Source organism: Aristolochia californica, unplaced genomic scaffold (assembly GCF_029961685.1).
Source record: "Aristolochia californica isolate CCGP_79_NKW_82.1479 unplaced genomic scaffold, dmAriCali1.0.hap1 SCAF_3, whole genome shotgun sequence".
Classification (NCBI taxonomy): domain Eukaryota; kingdom Viridiplantae; phylum Streptophyta; class Magnoliopsida; order Piperales; family Aristolochiaceae; genus Aristolochia; species Aristolochia californica.
In genome coordinates this window covers 43536083-43561750 of record NW_027181992.1, presented here as the reverse complement: position 1 = coordinate 43561750, position 25668 = coordinate 43536083, and the positions used below count along the sequence as shown (strand labels likewise).

At 37.7% G+C, this 25668-nt stretch overlaps 2 protein-coding genes and 1 non-coding gene across 6 annotated transcripts; 2 read left to right on the top strand and 1 right to left on the bottom strand.

Annotated features, from left to right (window-relative positions):
- Positions 1 to 1522: 1522 nt before the first annotated feature.
- LOC137959589 (early nodulin-like protein 21) lies at positions 1523 to 2221 on the top strand. The gene is made up of 2 exons (XM_068806950.1): positions 1523 to 1658; positions 1776 to 2221. The coding sequence occupies exons 1-2, from the start codon at positions 1523 to 1525 to the stop codon at positions 2219 to 2221; spliced, it is 582 nt and encodes a 193-aa protein (XP_068663051.1).
- A 6224-nt stretch (positions 2222 to 8445) lies between these two features.
- On the bottom strand, positions 8446 to 13835 carry LOC137959284 (protein TRANSPORT INHIBITOR RESPONSE 1-like). Of its 4 annotated transcripts, XR_011114063.1 has the most exons (5): positions 13293 to 13835; positions 10956 to 11448; positions 10047 to 10845; positions 8858 to 8966; positions 8446 to 8779 (listed from the first exon to the last, which is right to left on the bottom strand). XR_011114063.1 is itself a non-coding variant. In XM_068806683.1 (4 exons), the coding sequence occupies exons 1-3, from the start codon at positions 13778 to 13780 to the stop codon at positions 10075 to 10077; spliced, it is 1752 nt and encodes a 583-aa protein (XP_068662784.1). In that variant the 5' UTR covers positions 13781 to 13835; the 3' UTR covers positions 8446 to 8966; positions 10047 to 10074. The 4 variants fall into 4 exon arrangements, 3 of the variants coding, with proteins under 3 accessions (XP_068662784.1, XP_068662783.1, XP_068662782.1); XM_068806683.1 differs by having other exon boundaries at positions 8446 to 8966; XM_068806682.1 differs by lacking the exons at positions 8446 to 8779; positions 8858 to 8966 and adding an exon at positions 9709 to 9926.
- Positions 13836 to 18226: 4391 nt separating this feature from the next.
- On the top strand, positions 18227 to 18306 carry LOC137960724 (small nucleolar RNA Z221/R21b). Its single transcript, XR_011114272.1, has one exon. It is a non-coding gene; the product is annotated as a small nucleolar RNA Z221/R21b (small nucleolar RNA).
- The last annotated feature ends 7362 nt before the right edge of the window (positions 18307 to 25668 follow it).

Below are 25668 nucleotides of genomic sequence, written 5' to 3'. Positions count from 1 at the left end.
AATGAATGTGTTGCAATCTTTATCATAATTTCAAGACAAGCAATGCACCAACTTAGCCTCAATGTTTCAATTATTAATAGCAAAGAAAGGCCTAAAGGGGGTCTTTTTTTATAGCTTCTTCTTGATCATCATTAAAATTCAACTTCTCCAATAATTCCACAAAATGAGGGGCTACACCTTGTTGTGGGAACCTCTTTATTCATTTCACTCCTTTCCTTTAGTCTCTTTGAACTCTTTAACTTTATTGTTGTATATTTAACCATATTAAAATGGTATACCTCATCCACTTGTAACTAAATAAACAAGTCACAAACTGATAATGATAAATTAGTGTAATGTTATTAATGTAATTAAATACCACCAAAAGCACCCAACTAAAATGACAGGTCAAACAATTTTTTTTTTCAACTTAAACACCATAAAAAATATGTCAATAACAAGTAGGAAACTACAAAAGATTAAATAAAAAAATACAGATATGTTTATAAATGGTTGCCGCCATGTGAGAAGAAATCTAGGCTTTAGAGCAAAACTTTAGGGAAATAAAAAAGGAAAGAGTCGATGATAGAATAGAAGATCGACAAGGAATCATCCACTCACCGACAAAACATAGAAACTTGAGATCCTTGATGAGAAAGTATCCAACAATTTGACCTTCACAAGTTATTAAAAACCAACATTTGGCAATAAAACAATACTATGTATTCGAAGTTAAAAATATGTAATTCGACCTTAAAAACCGGCATTTCAAGTACTCACTAACTTTAAAAAAAACTACAATTTGACCTTTACAAAATGGTTCACTAACACTAGTTCACAATTTGAAGTACCAAACAAATGGAGTAAATACACTTCCAAAAATGTTCTAAATCAATGAGTCAACAACTACCTAAGAACAACATGGTAGTAGATAAATAGTTTGAAAAAAGTTCATGGAGTCTAATGATCATGAAAATCTTCCTTCTTGGTACATTTTGCCATATATGAGCTACTAGATCACTAAATCTAATAATTCAGATAGAAAAGATCAGGAAATTGGTGTTGCTAATGATGGAAGCATTTCTACAAGCCTAGATTGAAGGGCTGACCATTGACCATTTCAACGGGCTCAACCGTTGTGACCCGTGACCGCTCGTGGGATTTCCTGAACCAAATGGTACAACCCATCTCGGTTTGAGCTGCTCTGGCGGTTAACTGCTCTCGACTTCATCTAACCGCCTTCTTATTAGTGATGCCCAGAATGCTCAGGGACCGAATAAGCGATCTCCGCGTCGCAGTCCTTCGTAACCGTCTCTCTCCCTCAACTCACCCACTCTCTCCTCAGTTCACTCGCCAACTTGTTCACCCAGTGCTTTATAAAGATCCAACTGCCTTCCCTCCTTTCATCCCATTCAAAAATCTCAGTCAACCCCTAACCACAGAGTGTGTGTTCTTCCGTGTGACTGCTCCTCCTTCAATGGCTTCTTTCTCTTCTAACCCCGTTTTCAAGTTTCTTTTCTTATGCTGCGGCTTGGTCATCTCCATGGCGGACCTCCGCTCATCTACTCACCAGTTTGCCGTCGGTGGCTCCGAAGGCTGGATTGAACCCAGTGGAAACGAGAACGAAACCTACAATGAATGGGCTGTCAAGAACAGATTCCAAGTGGGAGATTCACTGTGTAAGCTCTCTACTTCTCTCTGACCGGTGATTCTGGATATTAATCTTGAGATTATTTAAGATTTTGTTTCTTTACTTAAAAGAGGGTCTCTTCTTTCTGTTTCTTTCCTTTCTTTAGATTTCAAATACAGTAACGACACGGTGCTAATCGTGGAATCCGAAGAGTACGAGAAATGTGATACGTCCGACCCAGTGTCGAAGTACCAAGATGGGAATACAGTCTTCGTGTTTGATCACTATGGCTTCTTTTACTTTATCAGCGGAACCCCTGGCCACTGCGAGGCCGGCCAGAAGTTGACCGTTCAAGTCATGGGACAGTCGGAGGCCTCAAGCCCAGAAGCGTCCCCCGCACCCTCTTCCGGAGGCGAAGTGGTTACCTCGCCACCACTCAGCGGCGACGGAGAAGATGAGCCACCATCGGGAGGTGGTGAAGCCTCAGGTCAAGATGACGGAAAAGGCGGAGAAGACAATAAAAGTGGGGCGAGTCAGAATCCTAGTTCGAGCACTAAATGGACCTTCGCTTTCGCTTCTGTTTTGACAGCCCTCGTCTGCATGGTTGTTTGAACAGATCAGAAGCAGAAGCAGATTATCTTTTTCCACCCTATTCCGAATCGTTAGAGATATATGCAGCAGTTGTTTTCCATGAATGTTTCATATGAGGATTAATATGAGAAGATCTATTTAATTATCCCCTTAATTTACATATCAGATAGTGAGATTTTGTTCCTCTGTGCATAATTTTTCTATGAATGATGTAAACCGGTATGCCTCTGGAACAAAAGGGCTAACAAAAGGGTGAACACAATTTTCATTTTAGTTATTAAATTAAATTTAATTAAAAAATGGTTTTCTATTATTCTATATTTAATTATTATTTTATGTTATTCATGTTGGTATTCATTTGAGTTTTTTTTAATTATTTTTCCACTTTTTAAACATAAATGATGCATAAATTGAGCTGGGTATACGTTTTGCTTTGATGCCATGTTAAAGTTTGCTCTGGATATATTCAAATGAGACAAGTCAAAGTTAGGAAACATTTTCTCTATTAATACCCAATTAACAAGATTAATTTTAGTGGGACTATTGCCACTAATTTTTTAAATGAAAAATAAAATTTTAATAAAGAGAAGGAATAGAGAACAATAATCTCATATTAATTGGAGTTTGGGAAGCACGAAGGTTAGACTTTGGACCAATTACATTATGACTAACCAAAGTTAAGAGACCTTTCTCCCAAGCCAAAAGAGAGAGAAAGAGAGAGAGAGAGAGAGAGAGAGAGGGTGAAAAAAATAGATAGAGACTTTGGAGGGAAAGAAAAAAGGAGGAAGAAGAAGGGGAGAGAGGGAGCGAAAGACATAGAGGGAAAGAAAGAGGAGGCGACAAGGAAGGAGAAAGGGAGAAAAAGAGGAAGGGCATCAGGGAGAAAGGAAGAGGAGATGGCGAGGAGGAAGGAGAGAGAGAGAGAGCAAGTGAGAAAGGGAGAGAGGGAAAGGAAGATAAGATGGCGAGGAGGAAGGAGAGAGAGAGAGCAAGAGAGGGAAAGAGAGAGGGAAAGGAAGAGGAGGTGACGAGGAAGGAGAAAGAGAGGAAAAGAGGAAGGGTAAGTCAACTTGCTGCAATTCTAGGTTCTTATTTTGTTTAACATGGAGAAACCTAAGAACTCAACTTAAATCCAAAATGAGCTTTTGCCCTTAGTCTCCTCGCAATGTTATACAAAGACATCGATGACAATCTAGAGGTTATTCCCTTGTTGAGAAATCTTGGCTAAAGTTATGAGGAATAATACAATGTTCTAGGAATTTGGGATTGGAATCTCAATGAGTCAGTTTATAAGTCTTATTGAATAACTAGAAAGGTTGATTAGTCATATTAAAGTATAGTTATGGACCAATTAGTGAATTTGTGAGTAATAATAGTAGATAAAATATTTACAATTTAGATTAAGAGTCTCATACTAGACTTGAGTAAATTGTCATAATTGACCTTACTTAGTTATAAGAGAGAGGAATTGTGAATTCCTTTAAAATATCTATCTATCTATCTATATATATATATATATAAGTAAAAAAATAAATAATAAAGTAAATAAACAAACAAATCAAACCTTGGCATATAGGATTAAACATATGCTTACAAGGGAATGTGTGCCCTAACTGTTGTGGGGAATCTAGGCCTCAACTCGATGATCAGGAGAGGAAAAATATCGGTCATATATGCATATAAGAGTTTGGGCCTTGCTTGGTTGTCTAGATGAGGATTATATGGACCTTGTCAGGATACTGATAAAATGATGTGGACCATATTGGAAAACTGATATAAGTATGTGTGTGCAAGTGGAACTACTACTACACAAGAAATAAGGACCTTATTAGGAAAACCAATAAGGGTGTGTGTGTGTGTGTAGAACAATCACTATATGAGGAATACGGATCATTTTAGAAACCGATACGGGTATGTGTGTGTGTAAGTGGAGCTATTATTACACGAGAGATAAAGACTTTATTGGAAGACCAATATGGGTATGCGTGTGTGTAAAACCTTTATTTGAAGAATAAGAACCTTACTTGGAAATCAATAAGGCGATGTGTGTGTGAGTAAAATGAAATAAGGATCTCATTGGGAAACCGATAGGGGTAAACAAGTATGAGTAGAATAACTCCTACTATATAACTAAGGACCCTAGTTGAGAAGTCAGCAAGGGTGTGGATGTGTCAATAAAATGATGCTATGTGAAGTCTGAAAAGTTTGTGTTTTACTAGTATTGAGGGGTAAGGATTCTATTTGTACGTTTAACAAAGACATGCCCTTAGGTAGTGTTATATAAGGAATACCCGAATAGCGTAATTTACTAATGTGTGAATTCATTCGATTGAAATAGATTCATGTCTATACTAAATGTCTTTACAAGCTTCAATGTTAAATTGATGTCATTATTATTAGACATTCTTCATGATATTTGTGGAATGGGATATGCATAAGGATACATATACAAGGTGTTAATAGTAGATTCAGATATGCAGGAATCCGTAGGTAACCACACATAAGTTTTGAATTTGATTATGCTTTGTACTCTTTTATATGGTTTCGTAGTTTTATATTGACTAGGAGTAGAGCTTACTGAATTCACTCACACACATGATGAAACATTTTCATAGGATCGGAGAACTTACTAAGAGCTGTCAGCTACTAGTGCCAGTTAGGAGAGCCTTCTTTAGGTAGGAACTGGTAGATTGAATAATTTTCTTTTGTCACAAAGTTGTTCATGTAATCTCTTTAGGAGACCTTCCTCTTATAAGGGAAGACAAATGGGGTTGTACCCCTAATTCTTTTAGTAGATTGTATAAAATTATGTGGTGAAGTCTTATTTTATGCAAGAGGTCGATGCCGATGTAATGGTCATCAACGGTAGGCTCAAAGGAGCGATTATTCAATATTGTCATGTGTATATATATACAAAAAAATATTTCACATGGTTGCGGTGAATGTGATTTCACAAATCTGTTGATGTGCGGCAAGTTATCTATGTGATTTTTTTTCTTCGCTAATACACTTTCCCTTGTGTCCTAGATTACACAAACAAACAACAAGCTTGATACATGGACAACACAAAGGATACAAACTAAATAGGACAAACAATAAAATTAAGCCCAACAAGGTAACCTTCTTATTCTAATACCATGTTAAAGCTAAGTAGGATCTCAACTAGTAATCACACAACATTTCTAGACATTAGCCTGTGTGGGATGAAAAATAAAATTTTATTCAATAGAAAGAAAAGAGAACAATGCTCACATACAAAGAAGGAGATAATGAAGCACCAAGATCAACTTGAGGACTCACCACATCTTTCATTATTTATTATAATGCATGATTCTTGTCTTCTTAAAGCATAGGTTGAGAGACAACCCTTCTTTTTTGTTTGACTTCTTAAGTGAAGATGCTAGGCAACATTTAGTTAGCACTTTTGTTGTATAGCATCCTATTGTCTGGGGTGCTTCTACATTATCGGCAGATATACAAATGCAAAATTCTCCTAATGACGGTGTAGTGAGCATCAGAGCAAGATCGAGACATGTAAATGGCCTGTTATCGATATGACATATTTGTTCAAAGGTAGCACAAATGATTATGAATAATAGGAAGATGATACAGAACCTTCAACAGGTCATTTCGAAGGTTAAGATAGAAAATTTTAAATGGAGTATAAATGGACTCACCAAAGCATGATCTTGCTCTTATATTATATTGAAGTTGTTTTGTAGTTCATCCCTATATAACTAGCTCAAGTGAACTGTCAAACCAAAGAGAGGAGAGAGGAGGGGAGCACAATCCCTCCTTCCAAGGTCAGCAATTGGAGAGAAAAGAAAAGAGGGAGACACGTTAAAGCTTAACAAGATCTAAATGTAAGCCAAATTTTTTAAAATAATATGAAATTTATCAAAAGAAAAGCAAAAGTCCGAGATACATACCTCCACCCATGGCAGACAAAATTCTAGAAATTTGCAAAGAAGCGTCTAGTCTATCCAAAATCTTGTTGATGGAGAAGAGAAAACCTATGTTTTTTGCTAGATCAAATCCCATTTGATGTACGTTTCTCATTAAAAGAGGAAGTTGTACATGACCATTATCCCTACATCTAAGAGAAACTACCTAATAATGGGTCAAACCTAAACAAGAGGAAAATGATTAACATCCTCCCATTTGACCCATTCAATACTTAATATGGACCATTCAATATTGATACATTCTCAAAAAAATTTCCCATAGATATAATATCCTTATTCCCAAACAAAAGAATTCAAATTGCATGAATCGTGACGATAAGTCCTTTAGAGCAAATACTACCTTCCACGTATCACAATGCAACTTTCTCCTTTGAATGAGAACCATATGTGACACATATATTTATGAATGAACTTCTAAATGCTCACTCAAAATCACCAAAATTTAAATATACATTGTCATTCTCTAAACTTCATATATACAACTAAATATGAGAAGACAATATGAAATTAATAGAGTTTTTCAATTGACGAAATGCGAGACAAACATAAAGGGTATCTCAATCACATAAAAACTATATAGTAGAAACATGTCCCCTATAAGCAATAGGAGGTAGACCTTTTGGCAACGGATCAACAATCATCAATCCAGTGATGATGTGCTCCATAACCACTTTGTTTGCTTTAACATGTTCTCAAATAACTAAATACTTAATGTCAATGTGTTCAGTATGACTTCTGCTCTTACTGTTCTTAGCCAAAAATATTGTGGCGGAATTATTGCAATAAATCCACAATGGCTTGGAAATTGGTTTTTTGCCATGAGTCGTCAAATGTGCACTTTCAACCCTCTCTTGATCTAGCCTCCCTTCCTCTTGTACACACATGGTAGAAGTTCATTAATTTACCATTTTCCTTATGTGTGTTGTAAGATATCTTGAAGGGTTCGTATTCATACAGAAGTGAGTAAAGGATTAAGTGAACTAGAAATTACTCGGACATCTCAATCTCCAACGATTTCAGTATTGCTGCTATGTCCTGCATCTGCATGATGTGCTCACACACACCTTTGGTGCCAGTAAATTTTATGGAACACATTTCCATTATCACAGTGCTCGCTAATGCCTTGTCCGAAGTCTTAACTGATCCTGAGTAGTTTGAAGATATTTTTTTGCTTTGGCACAATCAGGGATGGATCCACGTATACTTTTCCCAATGTGGGACTTGATAAACATCAAACTTAAGCGATTGGATCACTCCCAAAGATTATATGATGTTTTCTCAACTTGGATAGTTGATTCCATGGGCTTTAGAGGTTTATCCACTCGAAGTGCCAAATCAAGGTCTATACACCCCAATGCAAGGAGAATTTTCTCCTTCCAATCAGCATAATCATTACCATTCAGAGGAATAATATTGGAGGAATCAAAATTCGGAACAAATAAAGTTTGAACGACAACAAAATAAACAACAACGCTTACTAAAACATGCAACGAGGCCAAATATTGAATATTTATCCATGTAAATAAAATTCAAACAAATAAATCAACAATTGATTATAATAATCTTTCTTGTGGGTTTAAATTATAATACATAAATGAATTATATCCCTTTATAATGGGATAAAAAATTATCTCTAAAGGGATTTTATAGGCTTATGGGCAACTAGAATTTTTTTTTTAAATGTTTCTTTCCCATTCCAATTAATCACTTAAATATAAAAATTATCATGTGGGGTTGAATTGTTATATTTCCAAGATTAATCATATTTTTTATGTCATTAACTCTATGTGACTAAATTTAACGTCACTAGACATTTTCATAATTAAGAATGATGTGGCTATTATTTAATTATCCAAACGTAAACCAAAATATGACATCAAAATAAATGACTAAAATTTATGTTAATTCTTTATATTTAGTTAAACCAAAAATATGCATAAAACCTTAAAAAAAATCACAATAAAAAAATTAACAAAAATATACATATTATACATTCACATATGCATGTACAATTATTTAATTCACATATATTAAATGAAACAATCATAAAAACCAAATATATTGATTTTCTAGTTATTCATATAAGATTAAATGTCTTCAATTATAACAATCGTGTTGAGCGGGCCGAGTTGGTCTAATCAAGTAAACCCATGAAATATTTACTGAACCATTATCAAAGATTGTCTTTTCAGGGACCCCTTTTTATGGAGGTGTAGGTGACATCTGAATTCTGAGCTTTATCACTGAAAGTCAGTTTCTCGTCAAACTTTTTTCCCATTAGGTCACCTCTGTAGTCAATTTCGTTGATGAATTTTCTCCATCCATTATCGTTTTGATCTGCATCACCCGATTTATGTAAGAAATTCCTTTGCAGTCTTTTCACACATTATTCTCATCATTGCATATACAATCAGAAGAGGATTTACAGCACAATATGCCGATTTCTCTGAAACAAGGTGATTCTGACATCATCTTCCGGTCAACCACTCGATTTTGATTGTCAAGCAATTTCTTGATAATATGGGGGTAAAAGGGTGCTCAAGGCCAAACAAATCAACCAAAGCTCTAACTCTGTGCTGAAGGTGTACAATCAAAGCTTGTAAGTCTCTCTCCTCTGCAAAAGATAAGGATAGGAAAGTAAGTAGTAATACTCTCGAGAAAAGAGAGAAGAAAACATCATTTGCTTCAGTGCCTCAAGATTGTTTGGTCTCTGTCAAGATATTGAAAGATGATAAAGCCGAAAAGCCATCAAACGAGTGCGCTTCGGGTATCCAGGCTTCCCTTCCGATGCAACGTCAAACCTGAAAAATCACTGAAAAGATCAGATAAAGGACATACACTTCAGAGTTCAGAATTTACTAAAAAAACGAACAAGGAAAACTGAAAACTTGTATAGGAAAGATTACGGAATGCTTCCCAGCATCTAATTTATCTACCACTGGCAATCATAGCTTTCGTAACAAGCTCTGCTATTCGCAGAACAACTCTGGCTACCAGTAATCACGTTCATGAAAAATAAGAACGTTCATTGCATATGTTGACTGTTCAGGGGGAGGAAGGCTGCCATGGTGAAAAAGAACAAACGTAGAGCAGAAGGAAATTATAGCTTAAATTGCGAGCTCTTTTGTTTGGATAAATAAATTTCATAACAAAATGATGAGGAAGCTCAATTATGATAGAGATGAACATCGAAAATATCCAGAGCAAGAGAAATAAAGATTTGACGCTTTGATGACACTAATGATGCATTGGGTGGAAGATTCGCATTGTCCCCGATAACAGTCAAGTTCACATTATACCCAGTAATACTTGTTGTCGTCGCCATAATGAAATCTTTGCTTTAAAATGATGAAATCATTTGAGAACAACCCCCTCTAGATATGATCATTGTGCAGGGGAATATGAGTAACGATTGAGATCCATAGTACAGTAACAGGATGAGAAAGCACTCTTAAGCCTCCATTCTTTGCAGACCCACTTGGATGCCATCATCCATGGATGAACATTAAAGAGAATACTTTGGATGGATGCCAAATTGCCAACTAATAAAAGTAGAGTACTGCTACTAAGAAACAGGAGCAACCCAGTTAAGCCTTAGATTACAAATTTAATATTCTAAAGAGGAAAAAAAAAAAGAATCCCCACATATCCAAGTATACAGAAACCTTACCAACAAAAAACTAATCTCCCTGCTAGGAAGTTCTCAATGAACCCACATTCACCACCTTATTAACTATGAACTCATGCTTGCTGTTCCACCACTGAGAAAAATGAAACCACAGCCAAATCAATTGGTCCCATCTCAATTGCCACACTTGTCATTGCAGTTCAATCGTTCTTTACTCAATTGGATTGAGAAGAAATGAAAACTAAACTCTTACCTGCACAAGAATGCTTTGGTTTAAGAAGTTACATGGTTCGAACAAATTCTGGCATATCAGACCTTGGCCCAGCAATACTTCTGTAGACATAGAGCTTCTCAACATGACAATTGTCTGGCCGTGACTCTGGCTGTCCTCTCTCGTCAATAACCTCTACGTTGAGCCTGGGCATCTTTTCTGCCAGCAATTTACAAGCTTGTAAGCTCACAGAGCAAGAAGACATCCAAAGGGATCGCATTGTCTCAAATTTGGCAGCATTGGCCAATAAGGCCTTATCACCAAATGGGCAATCCCTAATCTCCAACTTCCGGAGACTCTTGCAGCCGGACAATATATGATGAAGAGCCAAGTCGCTGTCCCCAGCAAAAGCCACAGAAAGCATCTCAAGTTTCTTAGCATGAGCTCCAATGTACTCAAATACACGGTCCGTCAGGAGCCCTGAGAGTGACAGGCGCCGGAGATCTTTAGAGAACTTTACAATCGCACCAAACCCTGTGTCAAGTGGTTCTTGAGTGAGGTAATCCGGTGTTCTTGGCTCAATAATGCATAGGCGGAATCTGGTGAGATTAGGAGAATTTCGAGCAACAGTATGAAGAGCAGCATTGGACATCTGGTGGCAGAAATACAGGACAGAGTTGAGCTTAGGACAGCCGTCAGAAATGGCAACTAGGCCTCGCTCTGTCAAAGATACATGCTGTTCTGTACCAAAAGGGTCAGACGGGAATACACGCAGCTCTTGAAGATCTTTACAGCATGCAGCCACGGCTTCGAGCCCAGCATCCTCAATGTAGTCTAAGACCTGCATTTGCAATGAAGGGAACAAACAAACTGTTAAATGTTGTTATTATACAAATCCGAGCACACCTTATAACTTCACATACAGGGTATCAGCGGAGTCGAGGGCAATACCAATAATCGCTGCAAGTTCCGGCACTTGGTAATGAGCTTGGTGAGTTCAGGACACTGGACAGTGGCATAACTCATGTTCAAGGATGTTAGACCTGCACAGATGGGGTACAAGGCTGGAAGATATGTTGGAGTCACTGACCAGAACCCAGAAAGGCTCTTCAGCTCCTTGCTACCCTCAAAGGCACTTGCTAACTTAAAAAAGAGTTGTGGCCGAGGTTCAGCAGAAAAGGATCCAGTGCCAATATCAACCAGTTGGGGAGCCCGTCGAAGGAGGTTAGCCAGCTTATCAAGAGGTATGTCATGATTGAGCCCAAGGGTCTTTAGATTGGGAGACCTCGCAACCAGGCGCTCAAGGGCCGAAAAGCTCACTTCCCCAGCAAGGCATGCAATATTAAGTGAAACCAGGGAAGTAAATGACTCTGGGAAACAATTGAGCCACTGACCACTCCGATCCTCGACATCATTCTCCTGTAAATCAAGTTCCCTCAGATTCCTGCATAAGCAAATGGCAGAGAAAGAATCTAAGCAACTTCTAGTCAACAAAATTTTACAGCTGTAGCACCAGAAAAGGATCACTACATTCAAAAGATATCATTTCATGAGAACTACCTATTATTTTCTTGTTGGCTTTAGCAGAACATGAGATCTAAAACCATGAAAAAGAAAATGACATAAACTTACAGAAGCACATTAATTGAAGAAAACAAATTAAAATCGGACATCAGCAAAATTGAAAAAGAGACAATTTATGTTCTTCATAAGTTTTTGATTGTTCAAGGAGGCCTATTACTAACTTTATAATAGGACTTTTTCCTACTCAATACTCCCCTCGCGTCTAGCTATTACACATAACAAGCCTGAGATATGGGTACAAACCCTCAATGGGGGATATAGATTCCTACTTCAAGGAGCCCACAACACACAAATTCCTACCTCTTGAGTCTGCAACATAGATAACCTAGGCCTCAGCCCACAGTCACAACGTGCTCTGATACCATGTTAAGTTGGGCCCGATTCCATACCAAAATAACCAGTTACTTAAGATGCCAATTGCTCAACCTTTTAACTTTTCTTCCCATTTTTCAATGTGAGATTTTTTCCCACTCAACAAAGTTGACCAGAAGCAGGCATAGAGAAGAACCACAATATCAATGCCTACTCCGGCAACCAACCATAACTTCCAAGCAGCCCAAATCAACAATAGGAAAAAAAGAAAGCAACTAAAAGAAGAAGAAGAAGAAGACAAAAAAAAAAAACACAAGATAAGCGAGATTAATTTCGTGTTAGCCATTGACAAATATCTATGCACAAATATCTGCTATTACATAGCAGTGATCCTATACCATAAAGTAAAACCAAAAAAAAAAAAAAAAAAAAAAAAGAAAAAAGAAGAAAAAAGTAAAGCTACTGAAGATGGAAACGCCAAAGTCATAAGCATCACCAAATACTGGTGGAAGCAAGTCAAAACCAAACCCCAAATATAACAATAGCATAAACTCCAAACATAAATTGTAAATGGAGACGCTGTAAAAACGAATACCATAAGCTTAGAAACAATATAAACCATATAAGGCAAGACACTGGAAATGGACCTCATCTATAATTGCCACTCTGCACAACAAAAAGTTCCCCAAATACAAAACCTAGCAAGCGAGATATAAGCCACCATAACTTAACATATCTACCGTTCCCCATGTTGACAGCTCAAAGTTGCTGTTCACTCGAAGGCAGCACCAGAAGGGCAAAAAGAATCTGTTGCTAAACGTGGTCAAAACCAAAACAGAAACTATGGAAGACCAAATTATTCTTTTCTAAGATAAAACCATAGTAACTCAAATCAAATAACTCTAACAACATAACCATGACCAAAATGTTTTAACAGCACGAAAAAATAAGACGTTCCTGTAAAGCAGAAGTAGACATTTAATCACATTTCATTTGAAATCACAAAAGACAGTTCACATTACAAATTTTTGCACAAGTTTCCAGTCAAAATCTTGTAAAAGATTAGCTAAAATGAACGAGGTTTTAAGAAAGAGAATATATTTTTCTCATATTCCATAGATTATACAGTATGAAGACTGCCGCGTAAATGGAAAGACAACGGAAGAAACTAAACAGCTAGTAAAAAAATAGTCTTTACAATAATACTACCAAGAACTTAAAATTCTTTGGAAGTTATCAGCCCAAATCATTTCCTTCACAACACAAGTGCAAAGGCGTAAAGGTTCTAGCTAGCCGAATACCTCTCATCAGTGAGCCCAAAGCAACGAGAGCAAGAAATAGAAACATGAACAGAACACAAAAAAGTCAGAGAGTAAGTAATAGAGAAAACACCTGCAATTCGAAGCAATAGCAGCCAGGCCATCAGTGCTGAAGCCCTCGCAAGAGACCAGAACCAAAACTTTAAAATTCTTAAACGCCTGCGACAGCAGCTCCAAGCTATCATCGGTAACCACCATTCTCTTCAGCCTCAGCTCCTCAAGCCATGGGTACGCCGCCTCCATCTCCTTGATCCAGGGATAAACGTTCCCTCCCCAGTTGTAGGGAACGAGGTTGAAGTCCGCAAAATGCGGCTTCCCCTTAAGCGCCACGGATCGGACCTCCGGGAACCGCCGGATCACGATCTGGGGACTGACGGCGTAGCAGTTCCCCACAAAGATCCGGCGGCGACAACACCGCTCGATTCGGTACCATGACTTGCAGACGAGGGATATGGCGTTTCGGTCTCGGTCCGAGTCGACAAACGAGAAAACGTGCTCGAGGACTTCGTCGGGGAAGGATGTCGCCATTAAAGAGCTCGCACAAGCACTACGAGTCACCATTATTAACAAAACATGGGGAATCCGCTGCCATGAGAGAGATCTCCGAAGCCATGAAAGGGAGGAGCAGCAAGGAAGAGACGCGAGCGCCTGAAGAGATAAGGTTTTAGTTGGTGACTAGAACGGGGTTAGAAATCTAACCGGAGTTAGACTCAATGGCTTCACAACGTGACACGTGTTAGCTAAGAATGATCTTCACCGTTAGTTTTTACGGTGGTCGGGGACCGTGCCCTTGTCCACTCACGAGGCTGCCCGACTACGTATACAAAAGTATAATACCTTTGTATCTACAGTAAAAGCGTGTACATACGAAGGAATTTTCACGTACGCATGTACTATGATTTCACATCTACATCGTCTGATTGACCGAATTATTGAACCCCTACGCCGCTTTATCGAAATGACGAAAACACCCCTTCTTCTGACCAACTCCTGCAGTTAAAAAAGCAAAAACAAAGAAAAAGGCAGATAACTGACAGTGGGACCCACCACAAGCATCGGACGGCTGCGGTTTCCAAAATCCGGCAAAAGTTCCGGTACCCCGAGTACAAGCAAATGATGAAATCATTCCCGTTATTTCAATTTTGTTCGTGACAAAGAAGCGAAAGGGTGGGTAACTCCAATCTTCACTCACTCTTCTCTTCCCTGCTGTCTTTAATTATCCGAATCGATGGGCTTGTTTAAACTGGTTTTGGCTTCCGAGTGATGGTTACGGGATTCATGGACCACAAAGCAGGATCTGATCAATGTCTCCTCTCGCGCGGAAGAGTTCCAGGGAACCGCAGCAGCAGCAGCGAAGTTTAATCGATTTTTTGTGGCCGAGGAGGTGGTGAGGGAGAAAGGACAGAGCAGGTTACAGAGAAGGGGCGGTGGAGATTGAGGAAAATTCAAAGCAAGCGCGGCGAGGATCTTGACCGTCGCAGGCGCCCGTCCTTGTCGACAGCAACGCCTCTCTTTGTCCCTATCTCTGCTCGCCAAGCACGCCATCGTGAGCCTGAGCGCCCAGAAAAGAACAGCAGGAAGCAGCGCGCGGACGCCCGGGCCCGCACGTCCCCCACCAATCAAATCCCTCTTTTAATCGCTCCGTAACCCGGCATTAGTCAAGCCAGAGAATCGTATGGGCCCACCCACGTGATGCGATTGCACATTGGTTCTTGCCAGTCACTTATTCTATGTGTACACGCTCGGCTTTCCGGGATTCTCTCGCTTCCTTTTTGCTCCCTCTCTTTTTTACTTTTTTCTCCCCGAAGCTTATATTATTAATTAAAGTAAATGAAATTAAATTAAATTAAATTAACTAATGGTCTTAATTAAAACCCAGACGTCGACCCTCTTGGAATTAAACTCGATGCACGTGATAAAAATTACGCAAATCCTCACACACACACACACAAGGACGACTCGTGTGCCTGACCAGTCACCGCCCGTAGAAAATAGTTGGGTGCGCCCACGCCCCGTCAGCTTGTCAACTTTATGTAAAGGGTCACCGTGGTGATTAAAAGATGCCGCTTACGCACGTGTCGAACTCCCACGCGTCAATCCAATTACGTTGACCAGGGCGATCGGTGGCCCACTCATTATGAGACGAGGCCCGCTCGCACGAGTTCACCGGTTTGGAAGTAATGGAAGGAGAGGAGAGTTGGATGATGAATGGATGATTAGGCGGATCGTATGGGGACATTAGTTAGATTTTATGAGGTGGCCGTACAGTAGTCACTCTGAAGGCAGGCTGCCGGGGGGGCTGGCGTTTTCCGGTTTGAGGAAGTGAAAGAAGCTCTTACGTTGATTGATTTGGTCAAAAGTCGTACCGAGCCTGTTGCAGGGCCGTTTCTACTATTCTTCGTTTCTTGTCTTCGCAAGAGGCCACCCCTCCCCTTGTGTATTTTTAAGTAATAGGAGAGGGTAGGGGATCCCTCCACCATCAATTGCCAATAAGTTCCAAAAAGGGTTATACACTCCCCCACCCCTATGCATTTTCAGTAAAAGGATAGGGTAGGGGATCCCTCCACTATCAATTGCAAATAATTTCCAAAAGGGGCTATTCACTAAGCCTCTCGAGTCTGATGCAACTCATCCTCAACATGTGACAAATGATAAGAAGATGGGCTAGCCATCTTGGTTGTAGGTGACCGAGCTAAACCCAACCCCTTGATGTAATCCCAAACTTAAGACCACATACACTCTGCACTATGGCATGTTCATCAATCAACCCGTATTGAGACTGAAGAGTAATCCTAAATTGCTCAATCTCAATGAAAATTTAAAAAACATAAAGATGAATGTGTTGTATTAACTATGAAATTGTTAAAAAAACTTAATTCAAATTAAACATAGTTTATCAGACCATTTGTTTTCGAATGTTTTCGATATTTACTTAGGAGTATCTCCACAATTTAGAAATAAACATGAGAAAACCAAACAATAATTGATACTTTTAAACACACCCTTTAATTCTAATTACCTGATACCTCTCCCTCTGAAAGACAGTCTCAAACAATCATTGCCAGTCCTAAATGGAAACCCCTTTATAAAAGATTGATAGTGTTGCAGGGTGACCCTAATGCTCCTTGTACATGACAAAAAGAAAAACGGAAGTGTAATTTACAATATTGCCTCACTATTAAAAGGGTACCCATACGACAAGTGATAATTAGTATAGGCCTTGAAATTTTGCTCCTTCACATCCATATGATTCCTAAGGACAACTTCTACCCAATGGGTGAAGGGTGGAATGTAAATCCTTGATACCCTCTATGAGTCCTTGAACTCCATAGGTATCTTCCTACTCGGTTCTCTCAAATGTAAATCCTTGATACCCTCTATGAGTCCTTGGACAACATGATGATTATCATTTGACAACTCCTAATGGTAGGCTTTTTTTTTGTCGATTGAAGTGAGAGGAGCTAACCCATCTAAGGGTGAAGCTCTCTCTACACTCATTTTCATCTCTTCCTCCTCCTAGGATCATCCTACGTTGATGCAAGACATGGGGGTGGTAGCCTAGGTGGACAAGGAGGCATGACTACTAGTTGACCAATGTAGTATCTTTATAATATTAAAAATGCTACTAATAAAAAGATAATAACACCAGCGAATTTGAAATAAGTAATTTGACATAAACAAACGGCATTAACTATAGAAAACTATTCAAATTTATCATCATCAAATTGCGTTACTTCTTTTTCTTCTTCCATTTTTTCTTCTTCTTCTTCTTCTTCCTCATACTCATCTTCTACCTCTACCTCATTTATAATGTCGTCATTCTTTGCCATTTGAATTTGCAAACTTATATGTTCTTGAGGAATATCTGACCTAGCCTATGGCCTCACATCATCATCCACTTGGACAACATGATGATTATCATTTGACAACTCCTAATGGTAGGCTTTTGTTTTGTCGATTGAAGTGAGAGGAGCTAACCCATCTAAGGGTGAAGCTCTCTCTACACTCGTTTTCATCTCTTCCTCCTCCTACATCTCCTTTCTTTCTTCACACTAAGTCACATCTTCTCTTCCCCCTTTCTATTCTTATTCTTCGTTTCTTCTCTTCTCTTCTTACCACTAAGGACTATAATGGATTAAACCTTAGAATCTAACATCGTATCAGAGTAGAGATTTTAGAATTGACACTACTAAAAAATCTCATGCAAGGATAAAAAGGTTGACCTTAGGCAAGGAGTGACTCATCATAGGATAGATTATGGCCACTTCATGCCATGCATCCAATTAAGGTTGAAGCTGGATAATCTAAAAAGCATCATGCAACAAGAGTTAAAAAAACTGCCCAAGGGGCTTATTTGTAGTCCCTCAAATGCAGAACGCATCTCTGCTTGGTGGTTTAATTTTGGACCAATGTGCAAGCCGGTGGATTGTTAAAGTCGGCCCGGCCCCCAGGTACGGTTCAAGAAAGGCAAACCACGGCGACTAACCCGTTCAATCTGTACGAAACCCTAATCTTCTTCAACAGTGTTGGCAGCGACTTTCGGCTTTAAAACGACGTCTTCTCTGACTCTTGCACCGACTTGACAACTGACCCACTGACTGAGTCGGTGACTGGTGACTGGTGACCTTTTCTAAGATTGATCTTTTTCATGGTCGTTTCAGTGGAAGACTTTTGCATTTCTTATTTGACCTAATCGCGCATTAGCAGTAGCAAAATGTTGAATCTGAGTCACCTCTACCCGGCTTATTCACTTTTGTTTTTGTACATTGGTTTTGTTGGCTTTTTCTGGTTTTGCTTATCTTGAGTAGGTTGATGCGCTGGTTTGATGGGATGCTTCTTCTTCTGTTTTATAGATTTGTTGGTCTTAGTTGTTTTTGTTTATCTCAAGAAGATGGTGCTCATGTGGGGAATACAATGCTGGGAACAAGGACGATTCAGTCCCTTATGTTCGAAGTACCTCTTGTATCTCCGTTTTGCTTGTTGATTTGAATGAATGAGATTACCGAAATGCAGTGATGAGGAGATATGTCATGCACCACTCTGATGTTTATAGTGCTGATAACTGACATACCCAAACATCTGAGCCTGGTGTTCGATCATAAGTTTGTCTTTTCTGTGGTTTGATCGGGTGTTTTTCTCTTTTTAAGTTGGCTACTGGTTCGCATGGTTCTCTTCTCTTCTTGCTGCGTTTTGGTTTTCTGTATCCCTCTACATTTTAGGAGTTTATATGTTTTATCTGCTCTTCAGTTTTCAATCTGAAGTTGCAGTTGGAAATGGCTGTTGTTTTTCCAATGTCAAATCTTATTAGGAAAAATTGAATGGGCGTTCTTATACAGATGTGTTCTTTGGTTTTTACTCTCTGTGTAGTGCATCTTTTTTTAAAAAATCGGTTCAATGGTGCAAAGAAAAGAGCCAGGTGATGTGGTCTTGTTTAGAACAATGGCCAGCCATGATGCGGACCGTAAAGCACAATGCTCTGGGGAGAAAAATGGTGTCTGATGGCTTCTCTGCTTTGGTATAAAAAATCTTGGAAAATTTAACATTTTGGGGATTCTTCTCTTTGGAGGGAGCTAATGGCCATTGATGACAGTATGGATCATTAGCCTCAACAACTAATGCGCACCAAGGAGGAGATTCCTACCTGGGTTGTTGGTAACAAGGATTAATGTGCCAAAATGCTAATCTGAGACCAAGGTTGCACAAAATGATTTTCTGTATTTTTCACATTGCTTTTCTCTCTCGTAAACGTCTGTTTTCTGTGCCATTTCCTGACTTTCGCTGAAGCAACTTCTGCTATCCATTTCTATGTTGGACATCGATTGCAGGTTAATTTACAGGGAACACAATACTCCATCGATTACACGTTAAGTTGCAGAGAATTCATTTTAAGCTCTGAATATAGTGCTCTGGACCAAGTTCCCATCTGTTTCAATCATGACATTAAGCGTTTTTCTGAGATGTTAGCTACTGTAAGAACTGTATATCGTGAAGTTCTACAATCTGGATTTTACAAGTTCATCCGGGAAGTTTCACCCAAGAGACTATTAGATATCTACACCGATGATCAGATATCCTCTGTAATCTCTGTTCTTTTGTTTTGCCTGTCATGGTATTGAAGCGCGATCGCCTCTTTGAAGCGCCATCATCTCTGTAGCCTCTGTTCTCTCGATTTTTCCTTGTATTGAAGTGCGACTTTTCACCGGTGGCATCCTCGGCAACGGCGAGTTTTTTTGCCATCGTGCTTCACACAGTCGTACGAAAGTGTAGTACAAAGTATTTATTTGTGTCCGTATGCATAACGGAAAATGGGGTGTAAAGTGTAGAAAGAATTTTTATTAATAAAATATTTTAATAATTTGAATTTTATAATTTTTACTTAATTTTGTATTAATAAACTAAAATATAAAATTTAACTTGTGATAAATTACTAAATACTTAAAAAATTAAATTAATATTAGTTAATTAATTAAATATAAAAATAATAATTAAACAATGACTACTTTAATAATATTAAAATACTTAATCAAATTATTATTTTATAATATCTAAATTCTCACTCCTAAACTAGTAATTAAATGTAATATAAACCCATTAATTTTTTTTAAAAATTATTATATAAAGTTAGTCTATTAACTTTTATGAATAAACTAAGATATATATTAATTTATGATAAATTAATAAATAAATATTAAATTAAATTATTTTTTTATTAAATTAATATATAAAAATAAAATAATTAAATAAATACTTACTTTTATAATATTAAAATAGCTAATCAAATGTTTGATGGTGGCATCAAACTTGTAAATTTTTGGTATATATGACACATGCAAACGGAGTATGAGATTTCTTCTGCTTCTCATATACCTCGACAACATCAATCTAATTTTCCAATTTAATACTCATCATTATGGATTGATAAATCATTCAGTGACAAATTCTCAAGAACAAAGTAAATGCACATCATATAAATCTTCGACATTGCATTATAGGAAAATCATTTTTTTTATGAGGGCCTAAATTTGTAATCAAGCTCGAGCTCAATAATTTTAACCGAGTTCGAGCTTGAGCTCTAACCTACATTTAAAACTTTGCATAAAATACATGTCAAATAAATTATATATAAAATTATGCATACATTTTACATAAAATTGGGCTTGATCTCTACTTAAAATTGGGCATAACCTCTATATATTAACCTTGCATAAAATTATCTATATACTATGCATACAATTATTCATAAAAACTGCATAATTATGCATAAACTTTATTCAATAATCAAACAAAAAAATATTCATTTGAAAAGCAACGCTAGTTTTGCCCATTTGTACTCAATTAGATCGTTCTGATTTAAGGACGGGAAAACCAGATCATCGAGACAGAAAAAAAAAGTTTAAGAAAAATAGTTTTGGATTTCATGCCCATTGTCATTTTTTCTTCAGAGTATGGATTCATACAACAGCAGTTCTGAAACGCTACCAATTTGTTCTTCTGAACAACTTGAGTGAATGTAGCATTAATAGAGTACCTGAAACAATAATAGGAGTTACAAATTACAGCTGCATCCAACATCATGCAATTTTTTCATAATCCTTATACTCTTTAATTTTTTTATGTAACAATTGCCGATTTGTAAAATGCTGACCAGCTCTGAGAAGAAGGGGAAGATTACTTTTCTTTCTCTTTTTTTTTTTTCTTCTAAAAAGCAAGGAATGAATCTGTTGACATCAATGGATAGCATAGTCTCACTTGTAACTCTTAGTGGCCGAAACATATGCTTATTATCTACCATTCCATTTTCTTGAGAGGGAAAGAAATCGAGAGGGAAAATGGCTAGGGAAAACAAAGAAAAGAGAGACAATAGGAAAAGAAGTCGGTTGAAGCAGAGAGGAAGAGAAGCCTAGGAGGGACGAGGACATTGAGGAGAACCGTCAACTGAAGAGTGGAGAGCAAGGGTAGGTAAGAGAAGAGAGGAGAGCGAGAGCCAGAAAAAAAAGTGGAGCGTCAAGTGAAACAGTGAGTGAAAGTGAATTACTTACAGAGTGCGCTAACGATTTTTGGGGCACTTTCCCTAGTGAAAGTAAATTACATTTTACTTACAAAGTGCATTAACAGGTCCTTTGTGTTAGTGTGTGCAATGTAAAGTATTTGTTTGTGTTAGTTTGTACAGTAGAAAGTGCGGTGTAAAATGTAGAGAAATTTTTTATTAATAAAATATTTTGATAAATCTAACTTTTATAACTTTTACTTAACTTTTTTATTAATAAACTAAAAGATAGATTTTAACTTGTGAAAAATTAAGAAATACTTAAATAATTAAATTAATATTAGTTAATTAATTAAATATACTAAATATAATAATTAAACAAATGATTACTTTTATAATATTAAAATTGTAATTTTGTAATATTTAAATATCATATAATTATATAAAAATGATATTTTATTATATAAAATTAGTCTATTAACTCTTACGAAAAACTAAAAGAAGATAGATTTTAATTTGCGAAAAAATTAATTAATTATTTTTATTAATTAAAGATATAAAAATAAAATAATACAACACAAAATTAGTCTATTAACTCTTATAAGATAGTTGTACTTTAATTTTTATAAATAAATTAAGATAAAATTTTACTTTCTAGGAATTAATAAATAATTAAAATATTAATTTAATATTACTATATTTAAATATAAAAAAATAAAATAATTACACAAACGCTTACCATAGAACTGTCCAGCCTGAAATAACATCCATAAGTTCTCTTTCCGTCAAAGACTAGCACTTTCCCATTTCATTTCTACTTCACAGCCGCCCCTCTCCTTTGACACAAGAAGATCATCATCATCTAGTGCCCATGTTTTAATGGAAAACTTCAATAATCCAATAGCTACGGAAGTTTAATCCATCAACAGCTCTTATGTTCCAGATTTTGAGCTCTCCAGTTGAAACAGCCTAAACACCAGCTGCACAGGAACATATAGGCAACTGGCCGAGGAGCAATTAATGATTAAACTGTTGTTGTTGTCTTGTGTTGGAGAGAGAGAAACTGATGTGGTCAGTGGCTTTGGATTCTCTGATGCAAACTTCCCATCAGCATTAAGTTTAAGACATGTAGTTGCCATTCCATAATAAAACGAGAAAAAAAATTCACCATCTAAGACTAAAGGAACTGAATCAACTGCTGTTTGTACAAGATGAGTCAAATCCTACCTAAAACATAACCATTACGTGTCTTGACTATTGCATCCATTACAGCATCTCCATGCCCAGATTCATGTGGGGCTCTCAGCTCTTCCAGACAAGATCAGTAGTCGTTGGCCTTCATGCACTGTTACGATCTAATATAACACAAAAATGAAAATGTCTTTCATTTTACTATTGGTATTTTAATATCAGAATTCTATAGTTACCTTCTCAAATATGCAGTAAAGCCAACAATTCTTCATCCACAAGAAATTTCCTAAAATGAAACTGTGAATGAAAACAAGTATAGACAAGGGAAATATTACTTACAGGGATAGTGAAGAATCGTCCAGGAAGCAATCTAATGCTCCATTTCATGGCTTGAACCTCTGGTCTACGATGCAATCAAGTTTTGAAAGTCATTTTAGATTCACCTTGTCCACAGAAACCATCAAATGCAGAACAACCAAGATAGGCTGCAAATGCAATCAAACGAAAGTAACGTTCCAAGTACTCTGCCCCACGGTTCAATGCAACTCTCCATACCCTGGGCTCAACATGCTGTTGATTGAATACCAAGATTGAATACTACTCGAAATTCAAAAAACTTTCCAATTAAATTAATCAATACCTGGTCTTCAATCTTATTTTTCATGCTTGAAACCAATTTCTGAACTTGGCCGGAGTTAAATTTTTGCTGATGGAAATGAACACGAAACCACCCAATAGGATCCTATACGGAGGACTTGAGATAGCGAAATTGCTGTGTAAGGCTGTCGTAAACCACTTCAGCAACCATGCGGACTGCTTTAGTGATAACATTGAGATGGAGGTCTGACATAATCAAAGATTCTACTTTTTTTTTTTTTGGACGGAATCAATCGAACGTAGTGACACTCCCACGTCGAAATTGTCAGTCTGGAGTGACAGAGCTAGGGTATCGATGCGGAAACGGATGGATATGATATCACTCGATCTTTTGCTAGGAACCAGGTTTTGACAAGCGGCCAAGAGAATAGGCGGGGTAGAATTTGGAAAGTGCAGTTCTATTACAATTATTCTTATCAAACAACTGCAATCGCAGTTAGTTCCAAACTCTCATTTAATGTTAGTTTACTTAGTTTTTAGGAAGGAATTGGAGGAAGAGGTTTACTTCGGAACTTAACTTCTCTATCTTCTCCAACATAGCAGTGGTGTGTGCGAGGATACTAATGGAGGTTGTGGCGATAAGACTTGCTCGAGTTGCCATTGCTCTCTTGATGGGAGTGGTGTTTGCTGGATAGATGCTTTTGTGGGTAATATACCCAACAAGCTTCGATTCTACATATTTTGGGATAGAAGGTATTATTCTTCTGCAGAGATACTACTTTTTTCGTTCTGGTTTCTCTAAAAAATTTCTTTTCTTTTCTTTCCTGAACAATTTTTATTTGTTGGTGCAAGGGCAAACCTATTGACGTTGGTGTTACGTGTTCTGATCATGTTTGTTTTGGGGTGATCTATCTCCATCTTGGCAAGAATATTAAATCCTATTAGAAGAATAGGTACTTAATTCATCTTTGCCTTCCCTTTCTTTTTTTTTCTTCCTCTGTGGATCGATAGCTGTATTGAATGGAAAATAAATCCATAGCGGAATATTGTTTGATGGAATCTAAATGTATTCTCATGATTTAATTGCAGTATTGGGGATTAGAGTGGAGCCAACCGTCTTCTTGCTCTATGGAGATGACTAGTGCTAGTGAAGGGTCCTCTTGGAAATGGAGCTGACGTTCTTCGCCATGTTTCTTGCACGACTTATCTGGGTTTTGACAATGTATTTAGACAACAGCTATGCCAAGATGATTGCTACATATGCTGACCATCAAGGTCAGAAATTTTAAGAGATCTAGATCAGTATCATATTGTGTTATTTATTTTAAACTGTAAGAGAAGTTGTAAGATGATAGGTTTTGGAACGTATGATCAGGTGGGAAGCGAAGCTAGAAAGTGCAAGTCTTCGATTAGGCCTCGTTGGAACTATCTTTTTCTCCTTTATCTTCTTCCCCATCACTCAAGGATTGTCTCTGTTGCCATTGGTGGGACTCACCTCAGAGGCCAACGTCAAGTATCACATATGACTTGGACATGTCATCATGGCACTCTTCACTGCTCATGGATTGTGTCACATTGTCTATTGGGCTTCAAAAAAATAGATTTTGCAGGTATGTACATCATCTGACATCTCGATTTATTCGTTTGAATTTTTGCACAAATTCTATTGATCAAGTCGACACCATGATGATTCCTGACTTTTTTTTTTGTTGCAATGGAGTTGATGCTGAAGTGGGATATGATTGGTGTGTCGAATGTTGCAGGCGAGTTAGCATTGATTTGTGGGTTGCTCATGTGGGTTACCAGTTCTGGAAGGGTGAGACGAAAGATGTTCGAGGTCTTCTACTACATGCACCATCTCTACTTTCTCTTCTTCTTCTTTTCATAGTCCATGTCAACGCCTATGTAACTAGATAAGGACCCAATAGTGAGAACAACAAGCAAAAACAACTCCAGCTAACCTTGTGGTTCAAGACTAACCCATGTCATGCCCTGGTCTCAACTCTTTCTGGGTCCCAATGGGTAGCTCTGGCTTGTTATAATCATCTCCAACTCCTTTGTGATGTTCCTGATATTTCTAGGGATCTCCATACGTTATTACTTCTACCCAATTGAACACGACACTAACAAGATCTTCCCTCACATCTCAAGATCGTTGCGCAACATGTTCATCTATGTCTCAATAGTTGTTGCAGCTATCGTTGCAGTTATATGGAAAAAGAAGTGAAGTGCCATGGAAGCGATGGTTGTCGAGGATGAGTCGTGCTTCAATAATGGTGACATATAGTTGGAGAGTAAGCCTCAACAGTCACTTAGTCAATCCATCAGAGTTCACTACGGCAAGAGACCGAATATTGAAAGTAAGCATATACATAACCAAACTTTAATTTGCCATTTATTTTCTAATCCTCTCATGGTAATGACTACTGGAGTTTGGGTTTAATTTCCATGGTAGAAATACTATTGGAGTCATGTGATGAATCAAGCGTTGGAGTATTAGCCCGCAGGCTTAAGGGGATGCGGCAATGTGTGGCAACGATCTGTTCTGCTGGTTTGGCTGATAACCTGCATTTTGAATCCATCAACTTTAGCTGGTAACGATGGATCAAAGGGGCCCCATTGATGAGATGAAAATGCTAAGTAAACGTTGAAGTGAAGTTGGATTACTTTGGAA

What these genes read in the sequence shown, in the direction of transcription:
- LOC137959589 (XM_068806950.1), top strand. Translation starts at nt 1,523, where the DNA reads ATGGCGGACCTCCGCTCATCTACTCACCAGTTTGCCGTCGGTGGCTCC. An exon ending in CCAAGTGGGAGATTCACTGT is followed by an intron (nt 1,659 to 1,775) that starts GTAAGCTCTCTA and finishes TCCTTTCTTTAG; the next exon opens with ATTTCAAATACAGTAACGAC.
- LOC137959284 (XM_068806683.1), bottom strand. Translation starts at nt 13,780, where the DNA reads ATGGTGACTCGTAGTGCTTGTGCGAGCTCTTTAATGGCGACATCCTTC. An exon ending in GCTATTGCTTCGAATTGCAG is followed by an intron (nt 11,449 to 13,292) that starts GTGTTTTCTCTA and finishes TTGCTTATGCAG; the next exon opens with GAATCTGAGGGAACTTGATT. An exon ending in GGAACTTGCAGCGATTATTG is followed by an intron (nt 10,846 to 10,955) that starts GTATTGCCCTCG and finishes TTGCAAATGCAG; the next exon opens with GTCTTAGACTACATTGAGGA.